Genomic DNA, 21,692 nt, shown 5'->3' with positions numbered 1-21,692 from the left:
TGTTTTACATGCACTAGCTACATGAGATGGTGAGGTTGTTTTGCTAAATTTTTGTCAAAATGCACTGGTCCACTGCCTTGACAGTAATAAGTAAGCCAAGAGTAATGTAATGTCTCTAGCCAAATTAAATCTATTAATTCCACCACTTGAATTGGCCTAGAAGCATTTTCATTGACTGCAGATTGTAAAAGTACTGTAATTACACAATTCATTGCATGTCAAAAGGTTTCACTGGTATTGCATGTATGGCAACACAGTGATTGTCTGGGACATGGTGGTACCTTTAATAACCCCCAAATGTCTTATGAATTGCTGCAAATTTTTAATTTAAATTAATTTTCACATGTCACGTAAGGTGTTCCTTGCATTCTGTACGATATAATTTTGCTGTTATGCTTCAGTCAAACTTAAGTTTACAACTTTGTGAAAGTGGCCACCTCAGAGTGCTTATCCTGACACCCAACGTGGCCCTCTCAATAGTTCTCATAGAATCCCTACAGTGTTCAAGCTGTTCATTTGGCCCAACAAGCCCACACTAGCCCTCCAAAGAATGGCCCACCCAAACCCATTCCCCTACCCTGTTAGCCTACATTTACCCCTGAATAAATGCATCTAACCTACCTATCACTTAAACACTGAGTTCTGTGCAATTGATGGGTTTGAACTGCCTCAAAATTGTTTGAAACTTGCATTTTGCAATGTTTAAAGGTATAAGGTTTCCATAATCTTGTTTTAGAATGCAATCTGATTAAGTAGTTTATCTTTTTATGTTCCTGAAATGAAATATTTTCGAAATTTAAATCATCAAACTAGCCAGTTTCAAATTATTTGTTTTTGCTATGTTCATTACACCTGTTCAAACAATACATTCCTTGATTGTTGTCATCTGCCTATTTTATGGTTGAAAGCAAATTGTAAGTTTCTTTAATCACAGTTTGTAACTCTTCTTTTTGCATTGTTTTTCTTAAATATTGGAATCCAAAATAGATCATTCTGTATCATGTACCTTTCTTATGGTATTCTTATATCGACCAAGAATTTGTTAATTATTAATTTGAAGAAAGACAATATAGAGAAATAGCCTGTAATATAATGCCACCTTAGTCTGTCATTCCTCTAGTCCCTCCTGCTTGTTCATCATTCAATATCTACAAATGGTCTGATCAAAACCTTCTATGGGGAAAAAGTATATTTGTATTATTTTACCTATGAAAAACTTCTAAAGGCTAAAATCTGACCCTGATTTATATAAAATGGATTACCTTCCAGCTAATTTTAAGCTGCTCCTCCTTTCTCATTACCAATGATGTGCTGTAGTAAGATTTAATGGACAAACCCACCCTCTGCTCTCAATAAAGAAATATGCAATTATTGATCTCAGTATCTCTGAGTTAGGAATGGACTGATGAAAGCAGCAAAAGTATCTGTTTAACCACTTCTAAAGTGTTCTGTTTTCACATGATCGTGGACAGTAATTATTAATCATCCATTTGTAGATGCACAATTGTGTTCTCACTGACATTACTTCAGCAGGATAACTGGCTTGTGATCAAGCTCAGAGTGATGGCTGACTTTATAACCACCTCCCACAACTTCACTTTCCCAGCTAAAGGATAGTGAGGTCAATTGTATTATTTCCAATTGTGAAAATCTGCACTTGAATTATACTTTGACTGAACATGCTTTTTTTTTTAAAAAAAAGTACTGAATTATTAGTTAGATTAAGGCACAATAGTTATTCCTTTTGGAAGTTTTAGACTAAAACTGACAAAATGTACCTGGTACCAAAAAGATCTAGTTTAATTTTTGCAGCTGCCTCAAACTTGTTCGATTCAGTGTAATTACAGAAAGCCTCCAATAGTGATTACATTGCAGGGGTGTATGCCACTTCTGTGTATGTGTTTTGCACAATGATCTTGATACTGTTGGAAAAATTGGATGTGAATCACTATATGCCTTTAAAATTCCACAATCCTTTGTATTGTTTATGCTGATTATTTAGGAGATTTAGCAAATAATCTAGCACAATCAAGCAGAAAATCCATGTCTGAGTTTACCCGTTCAGTTTTACTAATGACTTGCATTCAGGTGACAATATATATTTTGTTAATTCGAAGTACTTAGTAGCCATAAACAGAGGTAAATGATTGAGTTAAAACTTGATATTCTCTTTCCTTCCTAAAGCGGAACTTGAGAGAAGTGACTTTATTATTGATGGTGCAGAACGTAGCCTGCTTATGAATAACGCCCAAGTTGATGATGTCAAAATCCTCTATCAGCAGACAGGTTGTTTCTGCTAAGGTAAATGTATTTTGCAATCAGTATGTTGGGTTTATAGTTTGTACATTTTGAAAGTTATAGTCCCTGGGTGATAACACAAGTTGTTCCCTTGTTTCTATTTGCAATAGTCATGCAACTTCAATTTCAAATGGAAGTTGAAGCTGCAATTATGTTGTAAATGGTAAATTATTCACATTTAGAGGAATTATTCTTACTTTTAATGCTCAGAATACCATAGTTTTGATTTTGTTGTTCAAAACATGAATTTCTGCAACTTGCTGATGCATGGCAGTGTTTGAGACAAATAGCGTAATTTGGTAAATATATCAAGGAGAAGCACATTGGGGTAGAGTTAGATGAACTAAAGCAAGAGGAGGTTTGTGTGGAACATAAACACGAGCGATTTAAGCTGAAGGATGATTTTTGTACTGTACATCCCATGCAACTTTAATTAGTTCAGTAGATAAAGCATTTCACAGTGAGCCAGAAGAGTATGGGAAGAGCTGAGTTCACCTACCATTTCAAGTTATTCTCAGCTGAGCAACAGGCACCCTGTTTCTGACTGCTGTCCAGTGACCATTGTTGAAAAACTGAGATATCCCAGAGTAATCCATGAAATCAAAAGTCAATTTAATAGACCCGTTTATGCCCCTTTAAGGCATAACAAACATATCCAATTAAATGATAATACTCAAAGCAAGCTCCTGCCAATGCTGGACTGGAAAAACTTATCAGGTCTGGCAACATCTCTGAACAGAGAAACAGAATTAACAGTTTGAGTTGCATATGATGCTCCTTGAAACTCAATTGTTATAAATGATGATAGTATAATTTGTTCTGTGCTCCCTGGTCCCGGAAATCCTCAACAGCATTAGCAGACACGAGTTACTCTGCCAGTGACAGATGGAGGATGTTGCAATGAAAGAGAAGCAGACAGCAAAATAAAGAATGCCTTTGTTGTGTCTATCCAGCACCACTTGAAAGGGACAGATCATGAGACAATGCCATACTTGTCTGAAACCCTCTGTTTGAGGTGACAAAGAAGAAGAAATTGAAATCCATCCCTTCAAATAATTCTTCATTAACGAGTCTCAACAGAGAAAGTTTTTATGTGAGAGGTATCAGAGGGACTAAAACATATGGAGGCAATACATCTAATTATTTTTAGACTCCTTGGGTAAATTGGAACAGAGGAAAAAACTCAGAGTAATAATTTGTAAATATTGGGCTGCATTTGTTTTGGAATATTTTAGAGAATCTTGTTCATATTTGTCATCTTTGCGTCCAGGAAATTTCAATTTAGTTTGATTTAAGCTTTCAATATATTAACAAACTGTTTGTTTAATAAACAGCATTGTTGCAGATTCCTTTGCATTCCTCTGAAATACTGTTCTTGGTTAAGGTTGAGATGTCTGGCCTTGCTAAAGTAGAATATTGGCATTTCTGTAACAGTACTTTTAAAATAAGTTATAAAACTTCATATTGTTAAATACCCATATTGGTACTGTACTTTTCCCTATATTTTAATTACATTATCAGAAGTTGAGTAGAAATAAACATGCCAGCTTGTAAATATATGTAATTTAAAGATTTAAGACTCCTTGGCGTATCTCATCATATGAAAGAAGATTTACTTTTGGAAACAATGTGATTATACTGCAGCTTTAATCGAGTAATTACCTCCTATTGAATGTCATTATGTGAACTCAGTGTAACTCTAGCAAGTAATAATAAACTTGTTCTTGAAGATATAAAGAATGTTGCTAGGTTGATGAGGGCTAAATTATGAGTGACATTGATTCTCACTTCTCAGCCAATATTCATCCCTCAATCGACATCTTTAAGAGAAAAATGATCTTGTCCTCACATTCTTTCCAGGCATGTGCACATTCTCTGCCATATTTTTAGCTGGGACTTAAAATATACTTAAGTGACTGTAATGAATTTTGAGATGACCAGTCATGAAAGGCAATATATTAACTTGTCTTTTCCAAAATTGCCATTTTAGGTGACACACTGGGTGAATCCGTCTTTTGATGGTATAAGCAACTCTAGTTTACCGGTAACCTCAGACAGAAAACCATCTGGCAATTCAGGGTCCAGTACTGGAGTTCAGAAAATTCTTTGGAGAGAACAAGACAAAACACTGCAGTCCTCAATCTTAAACATCACAAAGAGCAGAAAAAGGACAAAGGCATCTGGTGCAGACCACATCTTTGACTGTTGTAGACAAAATTCAGTTTCAAATTCTGATAAAGCCTGGGTGGATGAATATAAACCTCAAAACCAGGTACGTATGTAATTTATAATAAATCCAAAGAAGTTTGGTCATATAGATTTTAAAACAAATTTCCATTGTTGCTTTCAACACTTGCATTTCTTGGGTAATAGTGCTTATCGGTGCAGCTTTGGTATGTATGATTAAAATGGTGTTACATCTTTAAGCAGTTTAAGATTTCTTTTGGATTCATGACTCATTCTGTGAAGTAACAATGTTAATTTCTAATTGCACATGTTAGGTTCTTCTGAGATTTCATGCACGAGATGCAATTCGTGCACGCCAACATTTGCAAACAGATAAAAGTTTATTAAAGCTTGTACAAGCTAGGTAACCCCCTTTGTATCCCCTTGTACAAGCAAGGGAAGGGTTTGGAGGGATATGGGCCGGGACTAGATTGGGTTGGGATATCTGGTCGGCATGGATGGGTTGGACCGAAGGGTCTGTTTCCATGCTGTATGCCAAATTGAGTCAAAGTGAGGCCCTGAACAAAGAAAACACATCCCCTTTTATACAGATCAGTTGGTCATGCTCACAGATGCTCTGGCCACTCCCCCCAGTTACATGCCACTCGAGACAACCCGCAGTTTCACAGTCACATGTTACCCCAGATATAATGGCAGGATGAGATCATCTTTGGAGATAATGCTAATGCCCTAATCCTGAGGAATCGTTACACAGAAATTTCCTGACTCAGCAATTTCCTCAAGACAATGTAGGTGTGATACGTCCTAGCTTCAGGGTGGCCCTGCAAATGAATTTTGACTCCTTATTCCTCAGACAATGTAGGTGTGATGGAACTCTGCATCGGGAATGATCAAGCAAACCTGGGGATGGCTGTGAAAGTATGGAAAAGATTAAGTGATAGTTTATCTTTATAATAATAGGGGGAGCAGTAGCAAATGACAGTCTAATTGGGGTGGGAGTCATTCCAGCATGACTGTTGTCCCCACCCACTTCCAGAATGTGTAGTTAAACTCTTTTTAATGTCCAGGAGAGATTCCCATTTAATCTTTTAACATTACACATTATTTATTCACTCGTAGGATGTGGGCATCACTGGCTGGGCCTTGTTGCCATCAAGAAGGTGATGGTAAACTGCCTTGAACTGCTGCTAGCCGTTTTGCTGTAATTAGACCCGCAAGTAGGGAGTTAACAACAGGGAATAGCAGTTTTTTCCAAGTTAGGATGGCAAGCGTCCTGGAGGGAAGCTTGGAGGTGGTGTTCATATTTAGCTAATGCTCTAGTTATTATAGATGGTAGTGGATTTAGGTGTTGTTTAAGGATCTTCGGTGAATTTCTGAGTGCATCCTGTAAATGGTATACGTTGCTGCTACCAAGCATTGCTCATGGAGGGAAACAATGTTTGTGGATGCAGTGCCAATTCAAGCAGGCTGCTTTGTCCTCAATGGTGTCAAGCTCCTTAGCAGTAATTGGGACTACATTCAGCCATGCAAGTGAGGAGTATTCCATTACTTGTAGTTTGTAGATAAAGATTAGGCTTTGGCAAGTTAGAAGGTGAACTACTTGCTAATATAAATTTAAGTAATGATCTGTATTTGTATTTGATACTGTTCCTGTGCTGTGCTTTACTTCACTTTATTTTGTTTTTGGTACTTTTTCATAAAATGAAAGTTATTGGCCATGTGCAACTAATTCACACTTAATTGAATAAGTCCAGCTATGAATCATTGAACAGATATATTACAGTTAGCAAATGTATACGATCAACAATTTCAGTAATCGTTAATACTGCATAACACACCTCAAATAGGAAATGAGATATTTGCATCCTTTTGGCATACTAATAAATATTACCTTCTTACTTTACCTCTGACTTTAAGGATTGCCACCTTTTTGGCCAATTCGCAGTCTATGTGGAAGTTTATTTTTGCCAGCAATTTTTCCAAGTACGATATGAATACCCTCCCTTTTATACATTCACCCTTCATGTTATCAGCCACATGATTTTTGGTGGCCACTGATTTTATCCTCCGATCTTGCAGTGCTTGTTGTGGTCAATGACTAGAAGGTACATAGTGCAGCCAAACAAAATGTATCCATCCTTCCATCCATCTTTGTCTTTTCACTCCTTGGTGTCCAAAGAACAGCAGACAAAGCAATTTTTGTTGATAACTTGTAAGTGGACGAGTTTTATTTGCAAGTAATGAGAATTAAGCTACAATTCCTGTTCTAGACCAGGACCTTTGTTAATTTTACATAGATGTGCTTCAAAATTCTGGAAGTATACACTTGGAATTTAAAAATATAAATTTGACGATCAATGGGCCAGGAAGGTATTTTTTCCTATGCAGTCAAAGATATGGAAAATATACTCCTGGCTTTAATTATCTTTGTAAGACAGAGGAGCAGAAGTAGGCCATCGAGTCTGCACCGTCATCTGATCATGGTTAATATTCCGAAATTCTATTCTCTGACTTCTCCCTGTAACGCTTGATCCCCTTACTAAATCAAAAAACTGTCTGTCTTAAGTACATTAAATAATCTGGCCTCCACAGCCCTCTCTGAGTTTCACAGATTTACCACTCTGTGGTGAAAGAGATTTTTCCTTCTTTCAACTCTAAACGGTCATCCCTTCACTCTGAGGCTGTGCCCTTGGTTCTAGTCTCTCCTGCTAGTGACAGTGTTATCTTTGTATCAATCTATGCAGGCCTCTCAATGTTCTGTATGTTTCAATCAGATCCCGCCTCATTGTTTTAAACTCCATTGAGTACAGGCCCAGATTTGTCAACTACTTCTCAAGCCCTTGATTATTCCAGTATTCATTCTTGTAAACTTCATCCGGATGCCTCCAATGCCAGCACATCCTTCCTTGGGGGCAGAGTCTGAAACTGCTCTCACGATTCCAAATGTGGTCTGACCAGAGCCTTAAACAGCCTCAACAGTCCAGCTCTGCTCTTGTATTTTAGCCCCATCAAAATGAATATTAGCATTGAAATTGCCTTACCAATTACCAACTTTACCTGCATGTTAACTGTAAGAGAAACCTGAACTAGGACTCCAAGTCCCTTTGTGCTTCAGATTTCCCAAATTTTTCCCTGTTTAGAAAATAGCGTATGCCTCTATTCTTCCAATCGGAGTGCATAACGTCTTATTTTCTTATGTTGTATTCCATCGTCCACTTCTCTGCCCACTCTCCTAGTCTGTATATGTCCTTCTGCCGCCTCCCCACTTCTTTAGCGCTACGTGTCTCTCCACCTATTTTGTGTCATCTGCCAAGTTGGTAACAATGACCTCAGTTCCTTTGTCCAAATCATTTGCATAAAGTGAACAATTGTGGTCCCAACACAGACCCCTGCAGAATTTCACTGGTCTCTGGCTGCCATCCTGAAAAAGACCCCTTTAACTCTGTGTACTTCAAATCAGCTAGTCCATCCCATTATCTTGCCCCAACAGTTTGGGCACTGATCTTATTTTGCAGCTTTCTCAGTTTACCTCAAATAAATTCTAACAGAATTGTCAAGCATGGCCTCCTCTTGAAGCCATGCTGACTCAGCCCTATCTGGCCTTGCACTTCCAAGTAGTCCATAATTGCATCCTTAAGAATCGACTCTAAAATCTGACAAATGTCAAAGGTCAGGCTAACCAGCGTTTTTTTTTTTAACCTTCTGTCTCCCTCCTTTCCTAAACAGAAGTGTTAAATTAGCCAGTTCCAGTCTTCAGTGATTCTCCCTAGCTCCAATGATTTTTGAAAGATCACTGTCAACGCTTCCACAATTTCCTCAGCTGTCTCCTTCACAATCCTGGGGTGTAGTCCATCTGGTGCAGGTGATTTATCTGCCTTCAGACCTTTCGGCTTTCTAGGCACCTTCTTCTTAGTGATGGCCTTTACACTCACCTCTATATCCTAACTCTGTTGGAAATTCTGGTCTGCTGCTGGTATTTTCCAATGTGGAGACTGATGCAAAGTACCTCCAGTCAATCCTGCTGTAACATGGTGGTTCCATTCTTGTGCAATTCAATGTTAATAAGAAAATCGTGTAATAGCAACACCAGTTAAACTAATTGGGACAGAATTACGTTATAATCAATACACACTTCAAAACTTATATTTTATAACAATATTAAGAGGATTACCAGGGAAAGAATGGGGCCTATTAGAGACCAAAGGGCTAATCTGTGCATGAAGCCAGAGAACGTGTAATGTCTTAAACGAATATTTCTCCTTTGTATTCACAGCCATTGCTCTGCCCAATTTGCCAACTGATCAATATCAGAATGCGGCCTGAGACCATCCTTCTCACTATCAACACCAGTTTGTGTCATTTGCACACTTGCTCTTCTCCCTCCACATGCAAGTTGTTAATGCACAAAATAATCATCAATGGTCCCAGCACTGATCTCTGGAATACACTGATAGTCACAAATAATCAGCTCTGTTAACAGAGCATTTGAAATAAATAGTTACCAATTTTTGTGTATGTATTTTATATACACACATACATTACTTTTTGAATATGTTTAGATATGTGGATATAATGTTCTTTCTCTTTTTGGTGTCATTTATTTTCTTTGTTTCAGAATGAACTTGCAGTTCATAAGAAGAAAATTGAAGAGGTTGAAAATTGGCTCAAAGCCCACACTGTTGAGAGATTTCCCCACCAGGTGACTCACTATACTTGTTTTGCGTCTTTCACTTTTCACCTTGTGATCTTCAATGGAGTTTGAATTTACCACAAGATTATTCTAGGGGTTAAAAAAAAAGGTGCTAGGAGTGGAGGGTGGGTTGTTGAAGGGCGGGGGGAGGGGGGGAGGGGATGGGGGGTTGCAGGTGAGTGAGCATAGACCTAACCAGGGAGTCTTCTGCTCTGAGGAGTTCAGAGGTTAGTGATTGCTTTTGTGAAATTATTAGAGTATCAAAGGACATTTGTGAATCAAATTGTGCTTTCAGAAAGCCAGCTCAGAATATGGCTGAAGGGCAACACATTCTGTGGCTTCATCTTGGCTCAACTGTAGAACAGGGAGATGGAGTTTCGAGCATAAGCTCTTCATCAAGAATTGGAGGGGTGGGGGTGGGAGTGCAAGGGTGTGTGAGATAAATGGGGGGGGTTGGGTGGCAAGGGGGTTGAGGGAGAAATGAGAGGGGAGTGGGGCTGGAGGGAAGATAGCTGGGAATGTGATAGGTACATAAAGGTGTGGTGGGATGATGGGGTGGAGCGGATAGGTGGGAAAGAAGATGGATAGGTAAATCTCTGGTGCAGGAAAATCTGTCGGATGTGGAAGGATCCTCTGGCGCCTTGGGTGGAAGTGACTGGGGAGGTGTGGGCACAGGTTTTACACTTCTTGTGGTGGCAAGGGAAGGTATGGGGGTGTGTGTGGACCTAACAAGGGAGTTGCAGAGGGAATGGTCTCTGTGGAACGCAGATCATGGTGGAGAGGGAAGTATATCTCTGGCGATGGGGTCTGTTTGTAGCTGGCGGAGGATGATGCATTGTATCCTGAGGTTGGTGGGGTGGAAGGTGAGAATCAGGGATGTTCTGTCCTTGTTGTGATTTGGAGGGGGGGTTTTCAAGGGCAGAGGTGCCAGAACTGGAAACAAATGTGCTGGAGGGCATCATTGGTCATGTGAGGGAGGAAATTGCAGCCTTTGAAGGGGGCTCCATCTCCATTTCTGGCACCCCATCCAACAGAGTTTCCTGTACCTCCACACATGTCATCTACTGTGTCCATTGCGCTCCCTGTGGTCTTCTCTACATTGGAGAGACAGGTTGACAACTTGTGCAAAGTTTCTGATAATCTCTCTGAGACACACTCACTAAAGAACACATTGCTATGTGGCCGAACACTTCAACTCTCCCTCCCCTCCACCGAAGACATGCAAGTCTTGGGTCGCCCCCATCACCAAATTCTAGCCACCAGATGCCTGGAGGAAAAACACCTTCTCTTCCATCTTCAGAACCTCCAACCACATGGTATCAATGTGGATTGAACAGTTTCCTCATCTCCTCTCCCGCTACCTTATCCCAGATCCAACCCTCCAACCTGGCGCCACCATCTTGAACTGTCTGACCTGTCCATCTTCCTTCCCACCTATCTGTCCCACCCTCTGCTCCAACCTATCACCATCACCCCCCCCCCCCCCGCCCCACCGTGTCAACTACCTATCACAATGCCAGCTACCTCCACCTCCCCTTTCTCTCTCTTTCTCCCCCCCCCCCCCCCCCAACCTTATCTCTCAGCTCCCTTGGGTCCCATCCTACACATTCCTGATGAAGTGCTTATGTTCAAAACACCCACGCTCCTGCTCCTCTGATACTGCCTGACCAGCGGTACTTTTCCAGGACCACAGTAGAATAAGTCATAGTATTCCTCTTCAGTCAGAAGTTTGAGTATAATTTTGGCTAAAACACCAGTCCAGTGGTGAGGGAATGCTTCTAATTGTATTTTGAAGAAGTATAGGACAGTTTTCCTGTCTTATTGGCCAGTATTTATCTTCCAATTGGTATGACCGACATACCTATCTGGTCACTAATTTAGTTGCTGGATTTTGGTCCTTTCTTTGTAAAAACACAATGAACCATACTTTAATAGCTAACAAATTGATTGTGGAATGGTCTGGGATGGTTTGAAGCAGTAATATGTTTCAGATCTGTAATTGACATGATCGACTATCAGGTGGTTCCAAGAGAAATGCCAATAACACTATTTTGCATTAGTAAGATTGATGAAAATATTCAAGCACATGATCAGAAATGGTCTGTTTTACTGCTGGCGAAAACTGGCTGTTCACTGAAGCTGCTCACTGTGATCTCCTCTTTCTGTGACAACATGTTGGATAAGGTCAACTACGATGGGGCAATTTGGAACTCTTTGAGATCCATAGAAAATTGTTTTCTGGCACAACATTCTTGGGTATATTCTTTTTGCAACTGCCTTGTGCTGACAAGTTACACTCCAGAACTGAGAGAGCTGCTCTGTCTTGCTTGCCAAAGAGCCAAGATAAAGAAGTGAGAGTTGCTTTATGCTGGTGATTAGAACATTAGCATTCTGTAATGCGAAAGATCTTCGGACCAAATGGACAAGCTCTCTGTTGCCTGTCCAGAGTTTAGTTTGACCATCAGCATCATGAAGACAAATACCAAAGTCCGGACTTTGCCATACCATTATATGGCTTTGAAAGCTTCATGTATTTAAGCTGTGCAATTGCTACCAATCTGTCACTTGATGCTGAAATCAACATGTGCTTATGTTCAAGCTGAGTAAAAGAATGTTGAACAATGCCAACCTGGCTTGACAGCACCAAACTAAGTTGACTAAATCTGTGTCCTTGATACAAACCTCTAAAGTGGTGAGACCTGGATAACATCTACTGTGCAGGAGACAAAGTTAAATTATTTGTACCTTCACCGTCTTGTGCATATTCATGACATCTCTAACTATGGTAAGGTACTGGCACTGATATAATGGCTAGACCCACCCTCGACCTTTCCATATAGCTCTGTTTTCTTTTGCTTTGGTTGCTTACTCCATTCCCTTTTGAAAACTATAGTTTAATTTCCTGCTACTACAGTCAATGCATTTCAGATCCTAACAATTTGCTGTACAACAAAAGTATATTTTCCCTATGTTGATGTTGCTTCTTTTGCCAATGACCTTATTTCTGTGTTAGCTGGTTCTTGATCCTTCTGCCAGTGGGATCAACTTCTTTTTATCTTGTCTTCATCGACAACTCATGATTTGAACACCTCTATTAAACTCCTCTGGGTCTTCTCCAAAGGGGAAATGCCACAACTTCCCAATCTATCAGCTTAACTGAAGTCCTTGATCCCTGGACTCACTCCCTCTCTCTAAGGTCTTTACATTCTTCTGAGAGTGTCCAGAATTGAATAATCCTCCAAGTTGAGGTTGAACCGGTTCAATGTATAAGAGAGAGACAGAGAGATAGATAGAGAGTCCTACAGCACAGAAACAGACCCTTTGGTCCCTTTGGTTTGCATTGACCAGACCTCCCATTCTGACCTAGTTCCATTTGCCAGCATGTTTCCTATATCCCTCTAAACCCTTCCTATTCAAATATCCATCCAATTGCCTTTTAAATATTATAACCTTACCTGCTTCCTCATTCCTCTGCCAGCTCATTTTATACACGCACCACCGTTTGCATAAAAAAAGCTACCCCTCACGTCCTTAAACTTATGCCCTTTGGTTTTGGAATCTTCCACCATTAGAAAAAAGACCTTGGCTATTCGCACTGTCCATGCCCCTCATGATTTTGTAAACCTCTATATAAGGTTGCCCCTTGGCCTCCTGACACTCCGGGGGGGGGGGCAGGGCGGGGGGGGCGGGGGCGGGGGGGGCGGGGGCGGGGCGGGCGGCGGGGCAGGGGGGGGCGGGGCGGGGGGGTGGTGGGGGGTGGAAAGAACCCCAGCTCATTCAGCCTCTCCCTGTAGCTCAAACGTTCAGTCCCGGCAACATCCTTGTAATACTCTTCTGCACCCTCTCAACTTGTAAACTTTTGCACTCTGCATGAAACACAAATGAGCTGCTTTCTCAACCTGTTCTGTCACATTCATCAATTTGTGAACTTTACTATTGATGACTGAAAGTCACATTGATATTGTAATTCTTGTGCAGTGAATGAAAGGAATAGGATGTTTTTCCTTTCTTTAGTTGTACTTCAACCTATTGTTACGACATCAGCTGATAATAATATTGCCAGGCAACTCCGATTCTAAATTAAAATTTGCCTTTATAGGTCATTTTTGATTTCAACAAGATGGCCTTTAACTGACCTACAAGCCTACCTTGTAGCAGATGTTGTTTTAACAATAAAACAGATTTATTCCTCAAAAGAAATGAAGATAAAATAGAATAGATTGAACTATTCACATGTAACCTACAGTTGAATTTTTTTGAAACACATGGTAAAAGTACAACTCACTAATCACAACAGCCTCCCATTACTGTACTCATACTGGAGACAGTTTATTTATCTATTCCATATTGGGTTATTACTTGGCTGTGGCTTAAATTACAAATCATAAGAATCTGATGGCCTCCTTGATCCATCATATTCATAAGATTAGACTTTCCTAGCTTCACATAACCCCTTTGGGGTTTTAACCAACCATTTCTGTACTGGAACCATTTAAACTAAACTCCTTTTTATACTGAGTTTATCCCATTCTTAACAGTCTTGAACTATCTCCCTTTCTCAAGAGCAAGTGTTTCGATATATTTTAGTTCAGCCAAGGCTTCGGCAAAACTGCCAAACCGAAGCCAAAAGGTTTGTTTTTTTACATGCTGTGAGTGTTTCCCCTCAAAAAGTGAAAAATAACTTTGACTTTCTAAGCTATTTACCACTGTTTACATCGGGAGAGAGCAAGGTAAATAAATTTCCATTAGCCTGCAGAACCGTTTTTTTTTAAAAAGAGGACTTCAAGACTACAAAAGTACTTGCAAGTTAATCAATTAAAAACCCATTCAGGCACGGAAAACCTATTTGCCATTCATTCAAAATACAAAGCAAATCATAGACTATATGTAACACACCTGGCATCTCATTCTGTAACTTTACTTGTCCAATGTATTACAAGCCAATTCACACAATGTTTTCAAAGCAATGCTCCCAAAACTGGTCAGTAATATATTTTTCTTTAATCAGTTTTATTTACTTTTTAAATATTTCTGATATTCATCTCAAAAGAAGCCATTTCTAGTGTCTTTATTACCATCCAGGTGAAACCTACTCGGTCTATGCAGTCTCGCCATCCTGGGAACTGGCTGGTCTTTGTGGTGGCTGAACTCACATCCAAACCAATTGAGCCTTTGGGGAGCTGGGGACCAATCACAAATACTTGAACTTTTATTGAAGAAGTCTCAGATAGTGCATTGCAAAAATGATTATGTTGTTTGCTTGCTGTCTTCTTTGGAGTATCAAATGTAATAGCTGAAGCATGTTGAAAATTTCTGTGATATATGAATGTTAATCAAGTCTACATATGTTTTCATATTAAAGGGTGGTTCCATCTTATTACTAACTGGTGCTGCTGGCACTGGTAAGACTGCTACAGTACAAGTTCTTGTGAAGGAGTTGGGAATCCAGCTACTGGAATGGACAAATCCTTTGTCAGAAAACAAATTTAAAAGCTATGATGAATTTAAAGGCTGCTTTCATACTGGTAAGAGTGGATTTTGGCAAATTGTGTTCAGGTGCATTGTTCAAATAATGATCCAGTTGTATCACCACTGCACAAGCTTTCAGTCATGTAAGTTCAGACTAAGAATTAAAACTTGTTTTTTTTAGCTATATAACTTAATTCTTATGTTATTTTTTTAAGAACAAAGCAACTCTCAAACAGTACTGTGACTAGATACCTGGCAAATGGCATTATTTTATATATGAAATGGCAGTGATTTGTCTATTGCAACATGTCAGTGCTGATTTATAGATTAGCTAATTTGATTGTCAATACTATTTTTGCCAGTAACATGGCACTTTATGGAAACAGATGTTTTTATTTGAATAACCAGTGTTTTTGATTTTGATGGAAGGTAACCAAACAACTGTGGGTGATGGCATATGAAACATGGTTTTTAAAATGCAGTGATTCTGTTACGCATTGTTTGTTTTCTTTTTCCCACCCCCATTTTGGCTTCCTCCTGAAGATTTCCTAGCCCAGGCTCAAAGCTTAAAAAGGACCTCTTCAATTGATCATGCCATGAAGTTATTGGTAATTTAGAAATTTGGTGCTGCCAATCGCCCAGCTACAATAAAAAAAATCTCTCGTGCAACTCTCTATGTAACAATACATCCTTTTATCACTTTTAGTTCCTGAATAGAATATGAATAAATTTCTCCAGGTTTTAAAAACAAATCTTTGATTTTCCTCAGAACCAAGTTTTCTGGTACACATCAGCAAATCACAGTCTATTCTATTCGAAGAATTTTTATTGCGAGCCAACAAATACAAAAAGCTTCAGATGCTGGGAGATAGACTGGAGACAGACAAAAAACTGATTCTCGTGGAAGTGAGTACAATCCTTTTGAATTCCTTGCTCATTGTAAAGCATCTTTTCTTCATTAACCTGTTTAATGAAGGGGTATTAATGCTTTGAATAATATGGTAAGGTGATTGTTAAAACTTAGTACCTACTTGAAAGCAGTGCATCTTAAATGTTTGATCATTCCACTCTTTCATGCTTCTCAAATATAGACTTTTGAAGTGTGCAAAATTTTTTTGCAAGTTGAAAAGTGTGTTTTGTGCTCAGTAGGAAAGTAGGAATCCTACAATAGATACAGCGTCCACCTTGTATTCTAGAACATCAAAATATTGATCATTCCCAATCATTGAGCATATTTGTATTTCACACAATATCAGACCTTCTTGTTCACTTCAGAGAAACTAACTGCTATTGATAACTCTTATTTCTTGATTCATAGGATATTCCAAATCAGTTTTATAGAGAACCTTCTTGTATGCATGATATTTTGAGGTAAGTTTTCAGAAGTATATATGTATCAGTGAAAAGAAGTACTGTTTTGTAGTATAAATGTTAGCAGTTTTCTGACCAACTGTTTTTAGAATTACTAAAGCAGTCGGTGTAGGACTGCCATTGACCCAATACTTAATTTCTACACATTATGAACACAAGAATAATTTTCTTACTTAACTCCCATTTTGCCAGGAGAACAAATTTCAAAAATCAAACATTTCTCCCAAACTGAGTGTCAATAGAGATTGCTTAATGCATGTTGATTTTATATATTTATTTTAAAAAACAGTCTGAAACTTTTTAAGATTTTGTGTAATGACAAATCAATTATTCTTGGGTTCTCATTGTCTAAAATCACCCAAATAAACCAAAGCTAGCATCAATTTGAAGAGAAATGCAGCTAGCGTACTATTAAACGTAAAAGTCCTCACTGGCGTCATTCCAGTCTCCAACAGAACAAAATAGATAGCTGCAAGTGGCTTTGTGATGGCTGCTTTTCTAATAAAGGTCTTTGTTCAGTCATTTTCTTTAGGGCGTTCCACAAATCATGTCTTTCAGTAGAGTTATCTTTTATTTGTTCTCCAGGGTCGAGCTCTCAATTGTTGTTTCCAATCAGCTGCACACATGGTTCAAATATCCATTCAATTTCTTCCATCTTTAAAAGCTCTGTGTCCTTTTCTTTGTGATTATGTCTGGTGGTGTCAATATTTCATCTAATTTTCTAAAGATCTTTAGCTGGTACAAACTAACTTTCCCAAGCAGGCAATTGTCTGGTCCCTTCTGTGGATGAAACTTGGGTGGTGGGAATGGGTTTGACAACTTGAGTAACAACAACACCCAGAACTGACCTAGCACAATTCTCTTGCCAGAAGATGAAATGATAATTTACAGCACATAGTCATCATTCATTCATTTGTTCGTTCGTTGGCAGTCCCTTCCAGACAAGAATGACTCTTCCATTTTCTTTTTGAGAGTAGAAGATCAAGAGAGAGTTACAGTGTATCGAGCTATGTTGATTATAGTTTTGGGTGGCTTTGTTGTGTCACAAAGCTAGTCCCTTTTTTTTTTATTAAAGCTGTTCCTTGGCTCAAGGATACTCTGTCCTTGATTTTGTTTTTCCAGACTGTTAATAAACCAGGCTGGGCTCCAATCAGTCTGGTTTGGTACAGAGATAGAACCTAGAACAATACAGCGCAGACCAGGACCTTCGGCCCTTGATGTTGCACCGATCTGTGAACTATTCTCAGCTCATCCCCTACACTATCCCATCATCATCCATGTGTTTATCTAAGGATTGTTTAAATCTCCCTAATGTGGCTGAGTTGACTACATTAGCAGGTAGGGCATTCCATGCCCTTACCACTCTCTGCATAAAGAACCTGTCTCTCACAACTGTCTTAAATCTAACACCCCTCAATTTGTAGTTATGCCCCCTCATACATGCTCATGTCATCATCCTAGGAAAAAGACTTTCACTGTCTACCCTGTCTAATCCTCTGATCATCATCCTGTATGTCTCTATCAAATCCACTCTTACTCTTCTTATTGCCAATGAGAACAGGTTCAAGTCTCTCAGCCTTTCCTCATAAGACCTTCCCTCCAGACCAGGCAACATCCTGGTAAATCTCCTCTCAACATTTTTTCCAATGTTTCCACCCCCCTTTCTGTAATGGGGCGACCAGAACTGTACACAATATACCAAGTGTGGCCACACCAGTGTTTTGTATAGTTGCAGCAAGATATTGTGGTTCCGGAACTCAATCCCTCTACCAATGAAACCTAACACACAGTATTTCTTCTTAACAGCACTATATATCTGGGTAGCAACTTTCAGGGATCTATGTACGTGCACTCCAAGATCCCTCTGCGCATCCACACTATGAAGAATCTTTTCATTGACCCAGTACTCTGCCTGCCTGTTATTCTTCTCCAAAGTGCATCACCTCACATTTAATTGCATTGAACTCCATTTGCCACCTTTCAGCCCAATTCTGCAGTTTATCCAAGTCCCCCTGCAACCTGTAACATTCTTTCACACTGTCCACTACTCCACCGACTTTAGTGTCGTCTCAAATTTACTAATCCATCCACCTATGCCTGCATCTACATCATTTTATAAAAATGACAAACAGCAGTGGTCCCAAAACAGATCCTTATGGCACACCACTAGTAACTGGACTCCAGACTGAATATTCTCTATCAACCACCACTCGTTGCCTTCTTTCAGGAAAGCCAGTTTCTAATCCAAACTGCTAACTCACCCACCATTCCATGCCACTGCACATTCTCCAACAGCCTACCATGTGGAACCTTCTCAAAGGTTTTACTGAATTCCATGTATACTATGTCAACCACCCTCCTCTACATGCTTGGTCACCTTCTCAAAAAACTCAGAGGTTTGTGAGATACGGCCCTCACTAGACGAAACCATGTTGACTGTCTGAAATCAAATTATTGCTTACTAGATGATTGTAAATCCCATCTCTTATAATCCTTTCTAATAACAGAAGTAAGGCTTGCTGGTCTATAATTATCTGGGTCATCTCTACTGCCCTTGAACAAGGGCACAACATTTGCAATCCTCCAGTCCTCTGGTACCAAACCTGTAGACAATGATGACTTAAATATCAAAGCCAAAGGCTCTACTATCTCCTAACTAGCTTCCCAGAGAATCCTCTGATTAAATCCCATCCAGCCCAGGGTAATTGTCTAATTTCACTAAAGGATTTTGAGAGGCCTTTTGTTTATATGTAAACAGATGAGACTTCAGGCCAAAGTGGTCATGCTTTAGAAGTGACCTGTATAAAGAAAGGAGAATGGTCAGCTCTCCAGCTGAGCTGAGCAGTTTATTTCAGTCCTGAATTGGTAAGGAGCTCAACAGTGAGCTGTGTGGAATCCATTTCTGCCTCTTTCTCTTTCTGCCCTTCATCTTCAACCTGTAAGCATGTGTTCCTTTTACACTGGGTTTTAAAGGGAGTTTGCTTATTGGGACTGTTGTGCATATAGGTAACAGCCTAATTAAGTCTAGTTTGGATAGATTGTATTTTGTAGGGGTTCTTTATTCTGTTCTGTTTCATTGTGTATTTTTGTGAATACATTTTTGCCTGTTTTAAAATCTAGCAGTCAACCTAGCTATTTTAGTCTGCGTCATTTTCACTGAACACTGAACACTGACCAAAACAAATTGTAAAGTTAAGGTCTGGGGCTGCCTGCTTAAGAATGTTTGGACTGATCTGGCCTAGTCCATAACAGTTGTGCTATGCTAGGAATAGGGATGGATATTTTGCATAATTGGTTATGAGCTTGCATGAAACAAAAACCAAAACAGTTGAGTTTCTCCAGCAAATCTGGAAACCTCCTATGGAGAGAAAGCACCGTTAACGTTTCAAGTCCAGTGACCTTTCTTCCTGTGCTTGCATGATTTTTTTTCCTTGCTCAAGGAATTAACCTAATAATCAAATTAGTGTGTTTGACATGGTAAGTTCATGTTTTGGCCAAATCAAAATATTTTAATGTAAGTGGCCAAAATAAGGTAAACAATTGTTTGTAAAGGTGGAGAACAAGTATTTAGGGTAGGGATTGGTGAAGATGCATGCCAAGCATAAACGAAAGAGACCCTCAGAGGTGTTTTTAAAAAAAAGAACGGCTGGGTAAAAGACAAAGCAGTGCCCACCTCCTCCTCTTTCTCCCCCAAAACAAACATTCCACAGCAGATAAAATGGTACACTAGCTTAGTGGTTAGCATTGTTGCCTCACAGCACCAGGGACTCCGGTTCGTTTCCCACCTTGGGCAACTGTGTCTGTATGGAGTTTGCACATTCTCCCACTTCTGCGTGGGTTTCCTCTGGGTGCTCTGGTTTCTTCCCACAATCCAAAGGTGTGACTAAATTGCCCATAATGTTCAGGGATGTGTAGGTTAGGTTTATTAGTCTGGAGTAAATGGTGAATAGTAGGGGAGTGGGTCTGGGTGGGTTGCTGTTAGAGGGCTTGTTCCCATATTGTGAGGATTCTGTGGCTTATTGCATCATGTCACAATGTTGCCCTTTTTATGGCATTCAAAAATCTCCCTTCTATTGGTCTACACTGCATCATACCCACAAGGAGCTAGTATGATGATTTTTTTTTTCCTTCGATTCCTTACAGTGTGAAAACAGGTCCTTCGGCCCAACATGTCCTCACTGACCTGCCGCAACGCACCCAACCAGACCCATTCCTCTACATTTACCCCTGCACCTAACACTATGGGCAATTTAGTGGGCAAAAACCTGCACATTTTTGGACTGTGGGAGGAAACCGGAGAACCCGGAGGAAACCCACACAGACATGGGTAGAATTTGCAAACTCCACCCAGTCAGTCGCCTGAGATGGGAATTGAACCCAGGTCTCTGGTGCTGTGAAGCAGCAGTGCTAACCACTGTGCCGCCGTGCCACTGGACAAGTCTGATCCTGCACTGAGAACTTTTCTCTTCAATGTCCTACACTAGCTCCTTCCTCAAGGTGGAACTATTCTTATATCTGACCCACACCTGGTCTTCTGTGACCTGCATCTAAAGGATTTCCCAACTTGGGGTTACCTTGAAGCAGTAATCAATTCTTGATTCCTCTAAACCATAACAAAGATAACAACGATCCACACTTTCTCTTTGATCATAAAATGCCCAGAATATAAATAAATTCCCATTATAATTCCAGGAGGATTTTAAATACTGGTTTAAAATCAAGACTTGAAATGCTGGCGTATTAATTATTTAAGCCCCTCATACACACGGACTAAGATCCTCATGCCACTCATTCAAAATCCAAACTCTCAAATAAATGATGTAATACATAAATTAAAAATGTCACACCACAATACATTATTGGTAAGTTCTGTGAACAGATACAATCGACTGACATTAAGAATTTTCTTTCCACACTAAAATTTATTGATTTGATAGTTCAGGTTATTGCTAGCACTTGGCTTTAAGTTTCTACTTGCCTATACTAAGCCTATAAGCAAGCATTCCTGTACTTCATCTTGTGCACAATCATAACTCAGCATGGCATACATTCAAGATAAACTGTACAAGTGTCGCGCATGCGCCAAAGCGCTTTATACCCCAAATAATTTGTTCTGCAACTTAGCTGCATGAGTTATAATCACTTTTGACCTGCAGTTGGATACATGCCTGTGATTGTTTTCTCACTTCACACTTAAAGTCGCTTTCACTTAGTCATCTTATTAGGCCAGTAGAAACTAAGGTACAATACTGACTCTGGAAAAGTCTACCTACTGAACTATAGTTGGTGAAAGCAAAGCTGTAAATGGCCAATTTATGAGCAAGTTACTGCAGATGCTGGAATCTGTACCAGAAAAATCCTGGTGATCTCAGCAGATCAGGCAGCATCCATGGAGAGAGAGCAAGCTAATGCTTCAAGTCTAGATGACTCATCATCAGAACTGACACCAATTTACGTCTGATTCACTCATAGTTTGGTTAAGTATTTTTCACAACCTTCATCTACAAATCATGTTTATAGGGGCAGCGCATGACTCAGTAGTTAGCATTGGGTTCTACTTCACCCTTGGGTAACTGTGCAAACACCACATAAACATTCTCCCCATGTCTGTGTGGGTTTCCTCCAGATGCTGTGGTTTCCACAGACCAAACATTTGCAAGTTAGGTTGATTGGCCAT

The 21,692-nt window shown here is 39.6% G+C and overlaps 1 protein-coding gene across 3 annotated transcripts in view; it reads left to right on the top strand.

The window, feature by feature from the left end:
- rad17 (RAD17 checkpoint clamp loader component) overlaps positions 1-21,692 on the top strand; it is a 63,261-nt gene that overhangs the window by 2,350 nt on the left and 39,219 nt on the right. For all 3 annotated transcript variants that reach the window (XM_060843911.1, XM_060843919.1, XM_060843927.1), the window contains exons 2-7: positions 2,185-2,301; positions 4,289-4,570; positions 9,101-9,184; positions 14,538-14,700; positions 15,414-15,550; positions 15,963-16,015. In XM_060843911.1, the coding sequence (XP_060699894.1) occupies positions 2,257-2,301; positions 4,289-4,570; positions 9,101-9,184; positions 14,538-14,700; positions 15,414-15,550; positions 15,963-16,015 (764 nt within the window). In that variant the 5' untranslated portion in view covers positions 2,185-2,256. The remainder of the gene's footprint in view (positions 1-2,184; positions 2,302-4,288; positions 4,571-9,100; positions 9,185-14,537; positions 14,701-15,413; positions 15,551-15,962; positions 16,016-21,692) is intronic.

Source organism: Hemiscyllium ocellatum, chromosome 2 (genome assembly GCF_020745735.1).
Source record: "Hemiscyllium ocellatum isolate sHemOce1 chromosome 2, sHemOce1.pat.X.cur, whole genome shotgun sequence".
NCBI lineage: Eukaryota > Metazoa > Chordata > Chondrichthyes > Orectolobiformes > Hemiscylliidae > Hemiscyllium > Hemiscyllium ocellatum.
The sequence above is the reverse complement of the archived record's forward strand: the minus strand, read 5'-3'. Positions and strand labels throughout refer to the sequence as shown.